We start from the raw sequence: 14760 nt of genomic DNA on the forward strand, positions 1-14760 counted from the left end.
GTAATGATGGGGTGCTCAGGTACTTGTGCTTGTACTTGTGCCCCAATTTCTCCCTAGTCTCAGAAGCACTGTCTCTGATAACCACTCCCCAGCCCTAGCAGTTATTCATGCATGGGCCTCAGCATGACCCTTATCTCTGTCCCAGGTACAGCTACACAGAGCTGGGCTGATCAGGCCCCAGCCCTCAGATCATGTCTCTGGAAGCCTCCCAATTCCTCAGTAAGTTCCTGTGTTGTGAGAAAGCTTCCTCTTGTTGCAGAGCATTCTCATCAAGACAGAGGGAGAGGGGTGTCCTTGGCCAGCCCAAGGACTCTTCCTCCTGCCATACTCCAAAGATCCATCCCCCTCCCTGTCCGGTATACTCCCTGTACTTTCCCATCCATAGCCCCCAAAGACACCTGCACCTTTGGATTACCTCATCAGTGTTCCTGGCATTTCTTTCCCATTCTCTTTTCCATATACACCCTAGCTCGACCCCTGATCAGGGCTGCTTGATTTGGATGTGCATACCCCTTGCAGCCGCGTGCTAATAAGTCCACATTTTAAATTATGTCTGGGTCTCACTCGCTGATTTCTCGGTACAGCAGATCATTGTACAATATTGCTATTCCTGTATACAGTGTTCTACTGGTTCTGCTCCTTTCACTTTGCATCACTTCATGTAAGTCTTTCTATGTTTTTTTTTTAATGAGAGCATTCTGCTCATCATTTCTTAAAGCACAGTAGTATTCCATCACATTCATATACCACAACTTGTTCAGCCATTCCCCAATTGATGGGCATCCCCTCAATTTCTTTGCCACCAGAAAAGAGCTGCTATGAATGTTTTTGTTCACACATGTCCTTTTACTTTTTTGTTTTTTATTTCTTTGGGGTACAGACCTAGTAGTGGTATTTCTTGGTCAAAGGGTGTGTGCATGGTTTTATAGCCCTTTAGGCATAGTTCCAAATTGTTGAGCATCCCTTTCACCATAATAGCTTTTTTCATTTTTTTGTTTTTTGTTGTTGTTGGGATTCTTGTTTGTTTGATCATTCTTCCAGCCTCATTCTTTACTTTAGACTTGATGGTAGGGTGAGGTTCTGAGCACTTCTGGAGGTAAGGCCTGGGCTAGTCCTGTTGTTGTTTTCTTGGGGTACTGACATCTAAGCTTGGGATTTGAAGGTACTCAGTGCTCACAAAGTGGTCTGATTCTATGCAACGTCTAATTACTGTCTTCCTGGTCTGAGCCCTGCAAATTCCTGACCTGGATTTTTGTTTGATCAGTAGTAGAAGACTGTTGGACTCAGCCACTGTCAGCCATTTAGACTGCTGGTTCAGTTATAGAACTGCTGACTCCTTTTTGGTCTGGGATCCCTGCTTTGGTTCTTGGTTCTTCTGCAGGTTTCAGACTAGGCTAAAGGCTTGAACTGACACCCTGCTCTGCTCTAGGGGTCCAAGCCACATCCCTACTGTTTGCATACAAACTTGCTCCTTGGTACACAGCCCAGAACCCACTACCACTTGTTGCTTGGAGCACAACCTCTATTGTACATCCCTTCCTCTATCCACCTTGAAATCTGTGTTGCTGACCTGGGTAGTGAGCAGCAAAGCTGCCAGATGGCATGCCATTCAGTATCATATACAATGTAGTATCCTGGTATGGCCTCCTTTTGCCCTAGTGCACAGCCTTTGCCTTGATACTACAGTTCTCTGCTATATGTTCCTGGCCAGACCACTTCCCCAGTGTCCATACTGTTTTCCTATGCTGACCTGGGGCTGGAAAGTTACTCACTGTGACTTTTCTTGGATTTCCCCATCAGGTTTCAGTATGGTTTGTGTTCTAGATCAGTTTGGAGAAATTTTTTTTTTGGGGGGAAGAGGTTTCTCGTTGTACTTTTTCCTGCTACTGTACCATGTTGGCTTCGTCTCTTCATAATGTATTTTCCTCTTCCTTACCTTTTGGTAAGGCGATCAGGGTTAAGTGACTTGCCCAGGGTCACACAGTTAGTGAATATCATGTGTCTGAGGTCATATTTGAACTCAGGTCCTCCTGACTTCAGGGCTAGTGCTCTATCCACCTAGCTGCTCCTGTAAGACACTTTTGATAAGGGAAACACTTGGGACAAACCACAGCTTTGAAAGATTGTTTCTGAGTATGTTGTTTTAGAGACAGTATGATATAATGGAAAGAACTATGAATTTAGAGCCAGGGAAGACCTGGGATTGAATCCTGATTTAAACATGGCCATGGGCAAGCAAATAAACTTTCTGAGCCTCAGCTTTCTCAGCTGTAAAATGGGGATAATAACACTTGCATTATTTACTTTGTAGTGTTGGAAGAAAGTGAACCTTAACTATTGATATTGTAAATATGAGTTATTATTATTCTTTAAGATGTGGAGGGCCAATTGACTAGCTGCATGAGGAGACCTGAGTGCTTGCTAGGGTAGTGAGGATTTAAGATATTTTTCCTGGCCTATTTTCTGGTTTATTGATTGATTGACTGGCCTTGAGCTCTTTTGACAGATAAACTACTGAACCCACGCTTGGGGGCCCAGTCTAGTAGGTAATCATTTGTAAAGTTAATTATCGATGGCATGTTGTTTGGTCCTTGTCTCCCTCAAGGTCATTTAGACACACTCTTGAGATATTTGTCTTTCTAAAAATGGGGCCCTTGCCCTCCAAGGAATGCTACTGTGGCATTTTTTTGAACAAGAACATTCCAGTTTTTCTGCTTTAGGATAAATACTATTTTAGGAATGACTTTGCCTTCCTAAGCAAGTTCTTTTCACCTAAAGTTGTCTCCTGTCTTCATGGAGATACCCTCTCTTATGGGAAAGTCATGCTAACTTTGACTTAATATAGAACATATTATTTTCACTATTCCCTCCCATACCTAACTCTTTGTATAGATCATATCCAAATTGGAAATTAATCTTCCTTCCTAGAACTCTGTTTTTAATTGGGAATTTTTATTTCGATGTTCTTTCCTTCCTTTTTTTTTTCTTAGCTGACTTAAAAAAATAATAAACCATCTTGGTATACTTGTTTATGCATGTCTCTATATGGTGAATTTGAGAAAGTCAAATTAACATTTGTAGTTACATTCAATTACCTTGCTTCTGGTAAAGTGAGTAGAATGTAGAGAAATAAGTGTTGAGATGTCTAAGCTGTCAGTTCTGCAGGGGTCAAGGCACTTTCATTTTTTACTTTGTATCCCTAGTACCTTAAAATAGTGTACAGCCCATAGTAAGCACTTAATAGATGATGATTGATTGATTCCACCTTTAATTCAATTATAAGATGTATGAAGGTATTAATGAATGGGTTTTCTTGAATATAATGGTGTCTTTGACTGTTATTCCAGAACCAAAAAGATATTGATGATGTAGCCAAATTTTCATCCCCACTTTCCCCAGAGATTAAAGTTATTATTTTAGAAATTGATCATTTTTGATTATACAAAATGGTTGGAAAAAGCTTTTTTTTTTCATTTTATATGTGCTGCATACAGTTCAGGATATTGTTTCAGATATACCCAAACTAAAGATCATTATAAAAGACTTAGAGTTTTTAAAAATGGCAGTAGAGGGCACTGTGGTATTTAATTTTTCATATCTGGTTGTATTATAACCAGAAAGCTATTGACATTTTGATGTGTCATGTAGTGTGGCTATTCAAACAGTACAGTGAAAAGATATGAAACTATTGCATTGTTCACTGATTTTTCACAGTTTTGGGACCTAAAAAATTCTGTCATATGCTGGGAAAGTTAAGATGATTTAACTCTCTAAAACTCCCCATTTACAGTCATTTGATGGAAAAATTAAATTCTTTTTCAAAATAGAAATACTTTAACATAAATAAAAACATTCACTGATTTTCATGTTTGTCTATATATATGAATTTATTGGTATTAAAACCATTTTTTTTGTGGAAAAAAAGTTTCTAGGAATAAATATTTGCCACTTCAATAAATGCTTTCTGCTCACTAAAGTGTTAAAAATATCTTGTTTAATTAAAAATCACATTTTCCCAAGGTCTTAGCATCACCAGTCCCATTTCAGATGGAATTTTGATTGCCTACATGCTGTCAAATATAGGTTGCTAAGAGTGAGATTATCCTTCTATTATAGTACCCACTAACTGAGCAAGTAAATTTATGTCTTTCAGAAAACATCCATATTTATTCCTGTATCCTTAATGAGAAATGAAAGAAGAAGAAAAAACATTACTTTCCCCAAGGAAATTTTGAGAAGGTTTTGTCTTTACTTTCAGAGCATAATTAAAATTGAATGTAGAATAGATTTTTGGAAAAGCATTAATGAATAGGAAAAGAGCATTTAACAGTCTGTAGGCACATATATATGCAAGAATAACCTATTCCTATGGTTATGCTATAATAAACTATTAGAAAAATTGGACTTCTACAATTCCTAAATATTCACAATATTTTCCAACAGTTCATCAGTCCTTCCTTAAAAACTTTTTTAGGCCATTACCATTACCATTCTTATGAATGAGGAAAGATAAAACTCAGCAGCATTCTCAAGGGCACATAACAAGACAATGACCCTTTCTTTGAGTAGTTCCCAACTCCCAGTCTTGTTTTCAATTGACTAATTCACTCATTAAGTGCTTTAATATTATTCTGAATAACCTAATTACATTCTAGAAAGTTTTTATATAAATATAATTTTAATTATTTCATTCATCAAAATGTAGAGCTTAAATTTGTGGATATGATTTTTCACCAATGAGGGAGGTTTCTAGGATAGAAGTGATGGAAACCTTAGAGTAAGACACCACTGCCTCTTTGAATTTGTGATAGAGGAGAGGGCAGCTGCTATATATCCTACATTAAAAAAAAAAAGGTTGATGCCTTTTTTTATTTAAACACCACGGCCATTTCTGGAAATAACTCTTCTTACCTCCTCTCCAAATTGAGCACTTCCTTGTAACAGAGAAAAACAATAAAGCCAAAACATTATAATGTTGTAGCCATATCTGATAATGTTTACAATTATCCATACTTCCTCATGAGAGAGGATGTTGTGTGCTTCACCCTTTCTTTTGTCGGACCATCACCTTTCTTTCAGTTTCTCAGACTTCTGTTTACTTCTAGTGATTTCTTATGTCTGTTATCATGGGCCATGTGTATATATTCTTTTGATTGTAGTTATTTTACTTTGCTTCAATTCATACAGTCTACCCATGTTTTTCTGCATTATTCATATTTACAATTTCTAATGGCATAATAACATTCCATTACGTGCATATTCTACATTTTTTTTTTCAGGCCTCAGAGAAAGGATAGGTAGAAATTCCTAGATAGCTCTTTTGGGGATATAAACCAAGGAGATTTAGGACTCTTTCCTGAATTAAATTCTGAAGACACAAAGTTAAACAATTCAGATGAGGAGGTAAAGGAGGTCACTGTCGAAAGAGAATGAATGTGAATGTACAGGGATATGCAGGGAGTTGATTGGAGAGCTCACCAACTTAGAATGGGTTAAAGCTCGTGAGAAAAGCTAAGGATGACAAAAAGATCTGCTAGGAGGCTTAGGAAGCTATCTTAAGCTAGATGATGCAATGGATAGAGTACTGGATCTGGAGTCAAGAAGACCTGAGTTCAAATGCAGCCTTAGACACTTGTCACTTAACATGTTTCTGCCTCAGTTTTCTCATCTTTAAAAAAGGGATAATAATAGCACCCATCTTCCAGGGTTGTTGTGAGGATAAAATGAGATAATGTTTGTAAAGCACTTTGTAAACCTTGAAGTGTTTTATAAATGCTACTTGTGACACAAATTACTGACCTGGAACAAGTAAGATATATAAAAGAATAGGTTTTCTTAGCTTATGAGGATACATTTGTTCAGTACAGAACAAGGATACATGCTGATAATTTTGGTTCTGGTTCTGGTTAGTATTGACTTCCCTTTGTCTCCCTTCTCCCCTTAATAGAGACAGCATTAAAAACAGTGCCTGTCATGGACTGTACATTGTAGGAAAATCACCAGGTCTGTGGAAGCAGGAATCTGTCTTGCTAGGGGCTTTTTATTGAGTCAGATTGATGCTAGGGATCACTTCACTAATGCAAAGCCCTCTATTATAAATGAAATAAAGAAACTTTCATGCTCTAGCTGCCTGTGATATTTGCCTCAGTTTCCTCAACTGCAAAATGGAGACAGTAATAGCATCTACTTCCATTTGTTATGAGGATCAAATGAGATATTTGTAAAGTGCTTAGTACACACAGGAGAAGCTTAGTAAATGTTTATGGGCTGGCTACAAGGATGTGTCCATGAGTGTTCCCAAATCCTAGTGGTTCATAACCTTATCTACTCTATAGGGTGGGAATTTCCTCTTGGAAATTCTACCAACAAGACAAGGAAGAATGGAAAAAAAAGGAAGGAAGGAAAGGGGAATTTATTAAGTACTTACTAGGTAAATAAGTATTGTACAAATAGTTCCTCATTTGATCCTTATAACAATCCTATGAAGTAGGTGCTATTATTATCTCCATTTTACAGTTAAGGAAACAAACAGAGGTTAAGTGACTTGCCCAGGGTCTCACAGCTAATAAGTGTCTGAGGACAGATTTGAATTTGAATTTTCCGGACTCTGAGTCCAGTGCTCTTATCCCCTTACCCCGAAGTGAGATGCAATCTAGAAATTTGCCCCTTAATTTCCTAGCTGCTTGCCCCAGACTTGCTTCTTTTCTTATAATCTATATAGGTCTTTCTGTAGCCTACAACTAAAGGGTTTAAAAAAACAGCACTATATTGCTGAAAAGGAGGGGCAAAGAAGGAATAGGAATGGGGAGGGATGAGAATCCTGAAGTATGACAGAGAGAAAACTCTTGTTTTGCTTCTGCTTTCTCTACCAAGGAGTATGATTTTTGGACTAAAAAGGGCAGAACCAAAATATCTAGTAGGGGATTGATATACACAGTAAATACTGAGATAGCAAGGGAATATTTAGCTGTACTTGAGGAGTTCAGGTCACTGACCCAGATGAACTTCGATGCACCCTGATCAACTTCTGAAAACACTGATGTATGTGACTGCTGAATCACTATCAATTGATTTTGGAAAGACATTGGAGAATAGCAATGGTACTACAGGATTGAAGGACAGATATTCTGATTATAAAAGGGAAGAGAATAAAATCTGAAAACTATAGACCAGTATAAGCAGTTAGGTGGCACAGTGGATAGAGTGTTGGGCCTGGATTAAGAAAGACCTGAATTCAAATTTGGTCTCATATACTTACTAGCTGTAGCTGTGTGACTCTAGGCAAGTCACTTAACCCTGTTTGCCTCAGTTTCCTCATCTGTAAAATGAACTGGAGAAGGAAATGGCAAACAACTCCAGTATCTTTACCAAGAAAACCTCAAATGGGGTCACAAAGAGTCAGATACAACTGAAACCTGATATAGAACTTGCATACCATGAAAAACTATCTTTTTTCAGATAGACTTCTGTCTAGGTGCGTTTCCTCTGTCTTTTAAACTTAATCTGAAAAAGAAACCTTCTGAACTTGACAAACATCAATAGGCATGAATATTTCTAAATACAAAGAACAAAAGAGAGAATTATATATGAAACAATGAATATTACATTCAGCTTGATTTTTAAAATACATTGACAAATTCAACACATTTCCAACACAGCACTGTTTGTCTGTCTCCCCCTTCACTTCTTTCTGTTATCTTCTGTATATTTAAAATTTTTTTTGTTGACTCTCCTTTTTCTTTTTTGTGGGGGAAATAATTTTCATTAATTTCGTTCTCACCCTCCTAAATATCTGCCTCCCCCTCAAAAAAATCTTCCTTTGTATCAGTCAAGCAAAACAAACCCACACATTTACTGTGTCTGAAAATGCCTATCTCATTCTGCCCCTCTAGTCCATCAGCTAGCTCCCTGTCAAGAGATGGGAAGTATGCTTCTTTATTTGTAAAATACTTCTTCAAAACTTTAAAATATCTGTGATTTTGTTTTTGTGGGTTTCAACTATGTTTCTGTGAGTTACAGGGGGCAAAAATTTAATCACTTGATATTTAGTTTTCTGGTTATGAGTCATTGTGTTTATTTAGGCTGATTACTGAAGTCAGGTATAGAGTTTTTCAATGGCCCACATTTCCATTTTACAGAAGAGGAAATTGAGGCAAACAGATCAAATGACTTGCTCAGGATCAAACGACTAGGAAGTGTTTGAGGCTGGATTTGTATTCAGGTCTTCCTGACTCTCAGCCCAGTGCACTATCCTAGGGCTTCTTAAACTTTTTCCACCTGTGACCCCTTTTTGTCCAAGAAATTTTTTTGTGACCCTGGGTATATAGGTAAATGAAATAGGTATAGAAATCAAAATTTACTGGTAATAAATCATAAAGAAATTTATTTTATTATTTTAAAATTAATTTATTTTGAATTATCAACAATCACTTCCATAAGCTTTTGCGTTTTAAATCTTTCTCCCCCACCCCAAGATGGCACATAATCTGATATAGGCTATACATATACATTCCTATTAAAGATATTTTCACATTAGTGATGTTGTAAATAAGAATTAGAACCAATAAGAGGAACCAACAGAAAGAGGAAACAAAACACAACAGAAGAAAAAAAAATAGCAAATAGTATGCTTCGATCTGAATTCAAACTCCATAGTTCTTTCTTCTTTGTGGATAGCATTTTCCATCGTGAGGCCTTTGGAAATGGCTTAGATCCTTGTGTTGCTGTGAGATTTTAGTCTATACCTAGTTTCTGCCAAACTGCTTTCTAGTTTTCCCAGCAGTTTTTGTCTAATAGTGAGTTCTTGTCCCCAAAACGGGGATCTTTGTACTTATCAAATACTAAATTACTATGGTCATTTACTACTGTGTATTGTGTGGCTAGTCTATTCCACTGATCCACCACTCTGTTTCTTAGCTTGTAACAGATTGTTTTGATGATTACCACTTTGTAACATCCTTTGAGATCTGGTAGTGCTATTCCACCTTCCTTCACATCTTTTTTCATTGATTCCCTTGATATTTTTGTACTTCCAAATGAATTTTGTTACTTTTTTCCTAGCTATATAAAATAATTTTTTGGTTATACTACTGAGTTAATAAATTAAATTAGGTAGAATGGTCATTTTTATTATAGTAGTTTGACCTGCCCATCAGCAATTCATATTTTTCCAACTGTTCAGATCTGACTTTCTTCATGTGAACATGTTTTGTAATTGTGTTTATATAGTTCCTGGATTTGTCTTGACAGGTGTCTTCAGTATTTTAAATGGAATTTCTCTTTCTATCTCTTCTGCTGGACATTGTTGGTAATATATAGAAATGCTGATCATTTATGTGCATTTATTTTATATATACTTCAACTTTACTGAAGTTGTTAATTACTTCAGTTGGCTTTTCAGTTGATTCTCTAGGATTCTCTAAATATAACATCATTACATTTGCAAAGAATGATAGTTTTGTTTTCTCATTGCCTATTCTAATTCTTTCAATTTCTTTTTCTTCTCTTAGTGCTATATCTAGCATTTCTAGTGCAGTATTGAAAATAGTGGTGATAATTGGCATCCTTGCTTCACCCCTGATCTTATTGGGAAGGCTTCTAACCTATCCCTATTACATATAATGCTTGCTAATGTTTTTAGTTAGGTACTACTTATCATTTTCAGGAAAAGTTCCATTTATTCCTATGTTTCCCAATATTTTTTAGTAGGAATATTTTTAGTTGTATTTTGTCAAAAGCCTTTTCTGCATCTGTTGATATAATCATGTGATATTGATGTGATAAATTATGCTGATAGTTTTCCTAATATTGAATCAGCCCTGCATTTCTGGTATAAATCCCACCTAGTCATAGCATATGATCTATGTGATATATTGCTGTAATGTTCTTGTTAGTATTTTTCTTAAAATTTTTGCATCAGGGAAATTGATCTATAGATTTCTTTCTCTATTTTGGCTCTTTTTGGTTTAGGTATCAGCACTATATTTGTGTTGCAAAAGGAATTTGGTAGGATTCTACCTACTTTTCCAAATAGTTTATATAGTATCAGAATTAATTGTTCTTTAAATATTTGGTAGAATTCACTTGTAATTCCATCTGGTCCTGGTGATTTTTTCTTAGTGAGCTCATTGATAGCTTGTTCAATTTTTTTTTTCTAAGATAGGGTTATATAAGTATTCTGTTTCCTCTCATGTTAATCTGGGAAATTTGTATTTTGTAAAGATTCATCTATTTCACCTGGATTGTTAGATTAATTGGCATGTAATTTTCTTTTCAGGATTTCTTTTCAGTGGATTTTTGTGCTTTTTTTTTTAACCAAGATGCTGACTCTTTTTCATGATTTTCTTGCATCACTCTTATTTCTTTTTCTCATCTTTTCCCTGTCTTATATGAATTTTAACAATCCTTCTTAAGCTCTTCTAGGAATTTTTTGGGCCTGTGACCAATTGATATTTTTCTTTGAGACTTTGCATTTAGCTGCTTTGATTTTGTTGTCTTCCTCTGGGTTTCTGTCTTGATCTTCCCAGTCACCATGGTAACTTTCTATGGTCAGGTTCTTTTTTGTTATTGTTGTTGGCTCATTTTCTCAGCCCATTTCTTGACTTTGAACTTTATGTTGAAGTTGGCCTTTGCTCTCAGAGTGGAGGAGGCACTATCTCAAATTTCAGTTTTTTTGTGCTGCTGTTTTCAGAGCTCCTTCTGGGGGATCTGTAAATTTTCAGTTCTTCCAAGGTGGTATGAGTTAAGAAGAGTGTGGTCACTGCTCTCCTGGTCTGCACTCTGTTCTGTGAGTGACCACAAGCATTCTTTTCTACCTTGAAACTGTGACTAGGATTCCCACTGCCATGGGGCTGCAAGAACTAGTGGGCCAATGCTCCTTCTTACCCTGGAACTGTAAGCCAGACTTGAGTGTGGACAATGCAACAGATTCCTGCCCACAGTGCCTGCAAAGAGTCCTCTGTAATCTTTTTCTAACTAGTTATTTATTGTCTGTAAACTAAGAGCTTTGGAAACCTCCTTGATACACATGCTCCCAAGGCCTGCTGATGGCTTGCCTGGGCTCAGCCTGTGCTGTACTTCACTCCACTCTTACCCCAATGAGAGAAACCTATCGTGCTGACCTTCTAAATTGTATTGGAATGGAAAATTGCTTCACTCCTGTCATTTGTTTGTTGTACCACTCCAAAAATTTGCTTTTAGGCATTATTTTAAAGTTATTTGGAGGGGAATTGAAGAGAGCTCAATTGATTCCCTGCCTTACTCCATCATCTTGGCTTCAGCTCTGTTCAAAATTATTTTTGCTGATTTGATGAGTATTGAGTGGTACCTCTTTAATTTTCCTCTTTTCCCTTTTAGTAGGTTTGAGTATTTCCCAAGTAATTATGAACAATTTATTTTTCCTCTTTGGAAATTATGTTTGTATCCTTCCACCATTTATACATTGTAGATTGGGAGTTTTATTTCTTTATATACTTTATTTTAATTTAGTTTTTTTAAATAATATTATGTTTTTTTACCGAATATGTATTAAGACAAATTTTAGCATTCATTTAAAAAGATTTGAATTCCAAATTTTTCCCCTTCCCCCTTCATCTCCCCCCTCCCTGAAATAGTAAGCAGTTTGATATAGGTTATATATGTACAATCATGCAAATTACATTTCCCTATAAGTCATGTTGTGGAAGAAGACACAGACAAAAAGAAACTCACAAATAATAAAGTAAAAAAATAGTATGCTTTAATCTGCATTCAAACTCCATCAGTTCTTTTTCTAGATGTGGATCACATTTTTTATCATGAGTCCTTTGGAATTGTCTTGAATTGTTGTATTGCTGAGAATAGTTAAGTCATTCACGGTAGGTAATTGTACAATATTGTTGTTACTGTATACAGTATTTTGCATCAGTTCATGTAAGTCTTTCCATGTTTTTCTGAAATAATCCTGCTTGTCATTTCTTGTAGCACAGTAGTATTCCATTGCATTCATACACCACAGCTTGTTCAACCATTCCTCAATTGATGGACATCCCCTCAATTTCCAATTCTTTGCCACCACAAAATATAGGTCATTTTTCCTTTTGTTATTTTTTTTCTGATCTCTTTGGGTTACAGACAGTAATGGTATTGCTGGGTCTATGATATATAGCAATTTGTGCAGTTTTGCATTCTCCATCTCCTAACCATTCACAATTATTTTTATTGAGATTTACAGTAAATAGCAGGACTAAGCACCTGTTTATTTGAACCAGTCATGGTGTACTGTTAAATCAGGTGTCTATGATTTCATGAGTGTGGGTATTCCATCTACTCATACTTATTATGAAAACCTACTCTGTACCTTAACAGGTTGTTTAATGAAATTTGTAGTTGAAATAAATATCAATCAGTAACCAGCTCTGATGATGAACCTTTCTGAACTTTCTTAGGCTGATCCTTAGATGACTAATACAAAGTTTGTTGGTCCCATATTTAAAATCTTGATAGCTTGATAGGACCTGCCAGAATATATTCTCTACTGAAATAACCTTTGAGAACTTAGAGTTATTTCTTATCATGATGTGGCAGAAAAGGACTTTGTGGAGGGAGTGTAATAGTTTAATAAAATTGATTTGTGTGACTAATGTAACTCCTACTTCAATACATTAAAGATTTGAAATTTTATTGGCATCACTTCTATGATACAATGCAGATCCCAATCCCTCTGTTACTTAGAAAATGATCTAGAGTTGTTGCTGAAAAATTTATCACTCTGCTCCTAGCCTAAAAATGAGGCTCTACACTATCATAGGGTGGTCCTTAGACAATAGACAAGTTGATCCATCACCAGACTGACCTAAAGATGATCCGTCTTAGTAGACAGTAACAGAATGTTTATTCTATTTGCATGTTTGCATGTTTTAGTAAAAATCAGAGTCATTTTCTCATCATGATGGGGTTTTATAGCAGACCTTTAGTAGAGGATGTATACTAATGTGCATAGTTACATATGTACATAACATGTTCTTTGATTAAAATTTTAGAAGTTATATTGAGTTTCCTGGTATATCCTATAAATGTGAATCTGTTGCACAAGAGTAAAATGTAATGTTCATATAAAATTTTAAGATGCTGCTTGTATGTCTTTCTAAACAGTGACCTCCAAAGAGTCTTAAGTATTTTTTTAAAGTATTTTTTTATAATAGACATGTTATTTATAAAAATAAAAGCTGCACACATTTACTGTAAGGAAGTAAAAACTATAATGGCCCATTATATACCAACCAAATATATATATATAATACTAAATATTATAACATTATGTATACTATATATATATATATATATATATATATATATATATATATATATATATATATATATATATATTGCTTTTGGCGGAGAGGTAGAGATTTATGAAGTTAGGCTTGTCCAATTTGTTGTCTGATTGTTTTTGATTAACTGCTTTTTTGTTTGTTTACAAGAGAGGGTTCATTTCTAGGTGGTAATAGATTGGTTGTGGTATATAGCTAGCAATGATTGTTACAAAACCCAACAAGATTCATAAAACTTATTTTTTAATAAAAAATAAAGGAAGACTAAATTTAAAAAAATGAAAATTCCAATAACAAGTATATGAACTATGTGAATGACTATATATTCCTATAACTCAGTGTTTCCTGAACTAAACAGTAGCACCACACTTGCCAATTGAGATTATATAAATGTTTGGCTTCATTAAAATAGCATTAAATATTCTTAATTTTTAAAACACTTTCTTTTTTCCCCCCTAATTCTGCAGTCGTCCACAGAAGGTCTGCTTATGTCCATTTCTGCCAGTACATCCTCTAAATATCTCTACCAACCTGTATATAATTCAGCATCCAGCAGAGGTAAGTAAGGATGTGGGAAGCAATGAAAGTTAAATAATATAGCATGAAAGAAAGCAATGGGAAACAGTATTGTACAGGTGAATATTAACTTATTAGCACTTTTGGAACTAAGTTGATAATGTTTTCTCTTTGGGAAAATTATTTTCTATTTGTAGCGTTTGTTTTTTTTTCTCATTTGTTAATATTTTATAGGTGGTATGTAGTATAGTAACAATACTATTTAAGAACCATTTAATAATTTAAGAAAGGTGTGGTAATAGAAATTTGAGTTGATTTTGAAAATTTCATGTCATCTGTTGAACATTTTGAGCTTTGTATAAATGAAGAGGAGCACTGCTTTGATGTCATAGAAATATAATCTGTATCTGAATCTAAAACCAATTTATTCTACTGGCTCTATGTAGATAAGTATGTTTTCCCCCTTTAAAATAGAAAAAAAATTAAATTAGTTTTATGAAATGAATTTTAAATTTCTTCTTTTCAGGTCTTCCATATCACTCCTCTCTAGACTCATCTGTAGACTTACTTTACTGAGAAAATTGAGACCATCCAACATGTGTTCTCTTTTTTCTGTTTTTCTTTATCTCAAAACTGTTGGACAACATTTCCCACTCTCTCCTCTTTTCCCCTACTCTGTAACTACAACGCTACTAACTAACTCTACTGTCCTCTGAAACTATTATTTTATATCTTTCCTTTTTACAACCAAATGTCTATGGAAAGCTATCTATATAAGATGCTTTCTACTTCTTTTTACTAATTCCCCAATCTTTGCATTCTGGCTTCTAACCTCATCAAGCAACTCAAGGCAGCCTGAGCCTTCCCACTAGGAGGAATGTGCCACCATGCCCAGCCAAAGTGATTTTCCTTTCTCTTACTCAATAAACTCTTC

General features: G+C 35.4%; 1 protein-coding gene across 1 annotated transcript in view; it reads left to right on the forward strand.

Moving 5' to 3' along the window:
- DTWD2 (DTW motif tRNA-uridine aminocarboxypropyltransferase 2) overlaps nt 1–14760 on the forward strand; it is a 128691-nt gene that overhangs the window by 19234 nt on the left and 94697 nt on the right. Inside the window, exon 2 of the mRNA XM_020979017.2 lies at nt 13778–13868. Coding sequence (XP_020834676.1) covers nt 13778–13868 — 91 coding nt within the window. The remainder of the gene's footprint in view (nt 1–13777; nt 13869–14760) is intronic.

The sequence above is a fragment of the Phascolarctos cinereus genome, unplaced genomic scaffold, assembly GCF_003287225.1.
Source record: "Phascolarctos cinereus isolate Bilbo 61053 unplaced genomic scaffold, phaCin_HiC Scaffold_4;HRSCAF=312, whole genome shotgun sequence".
Lineage (NCBI taxonomy): Eukaryota > Metazoa > Chordata > Mammalia > Diprotodontia > Phascolarctidae > Phascolarctos > Phascolarctos cinereus.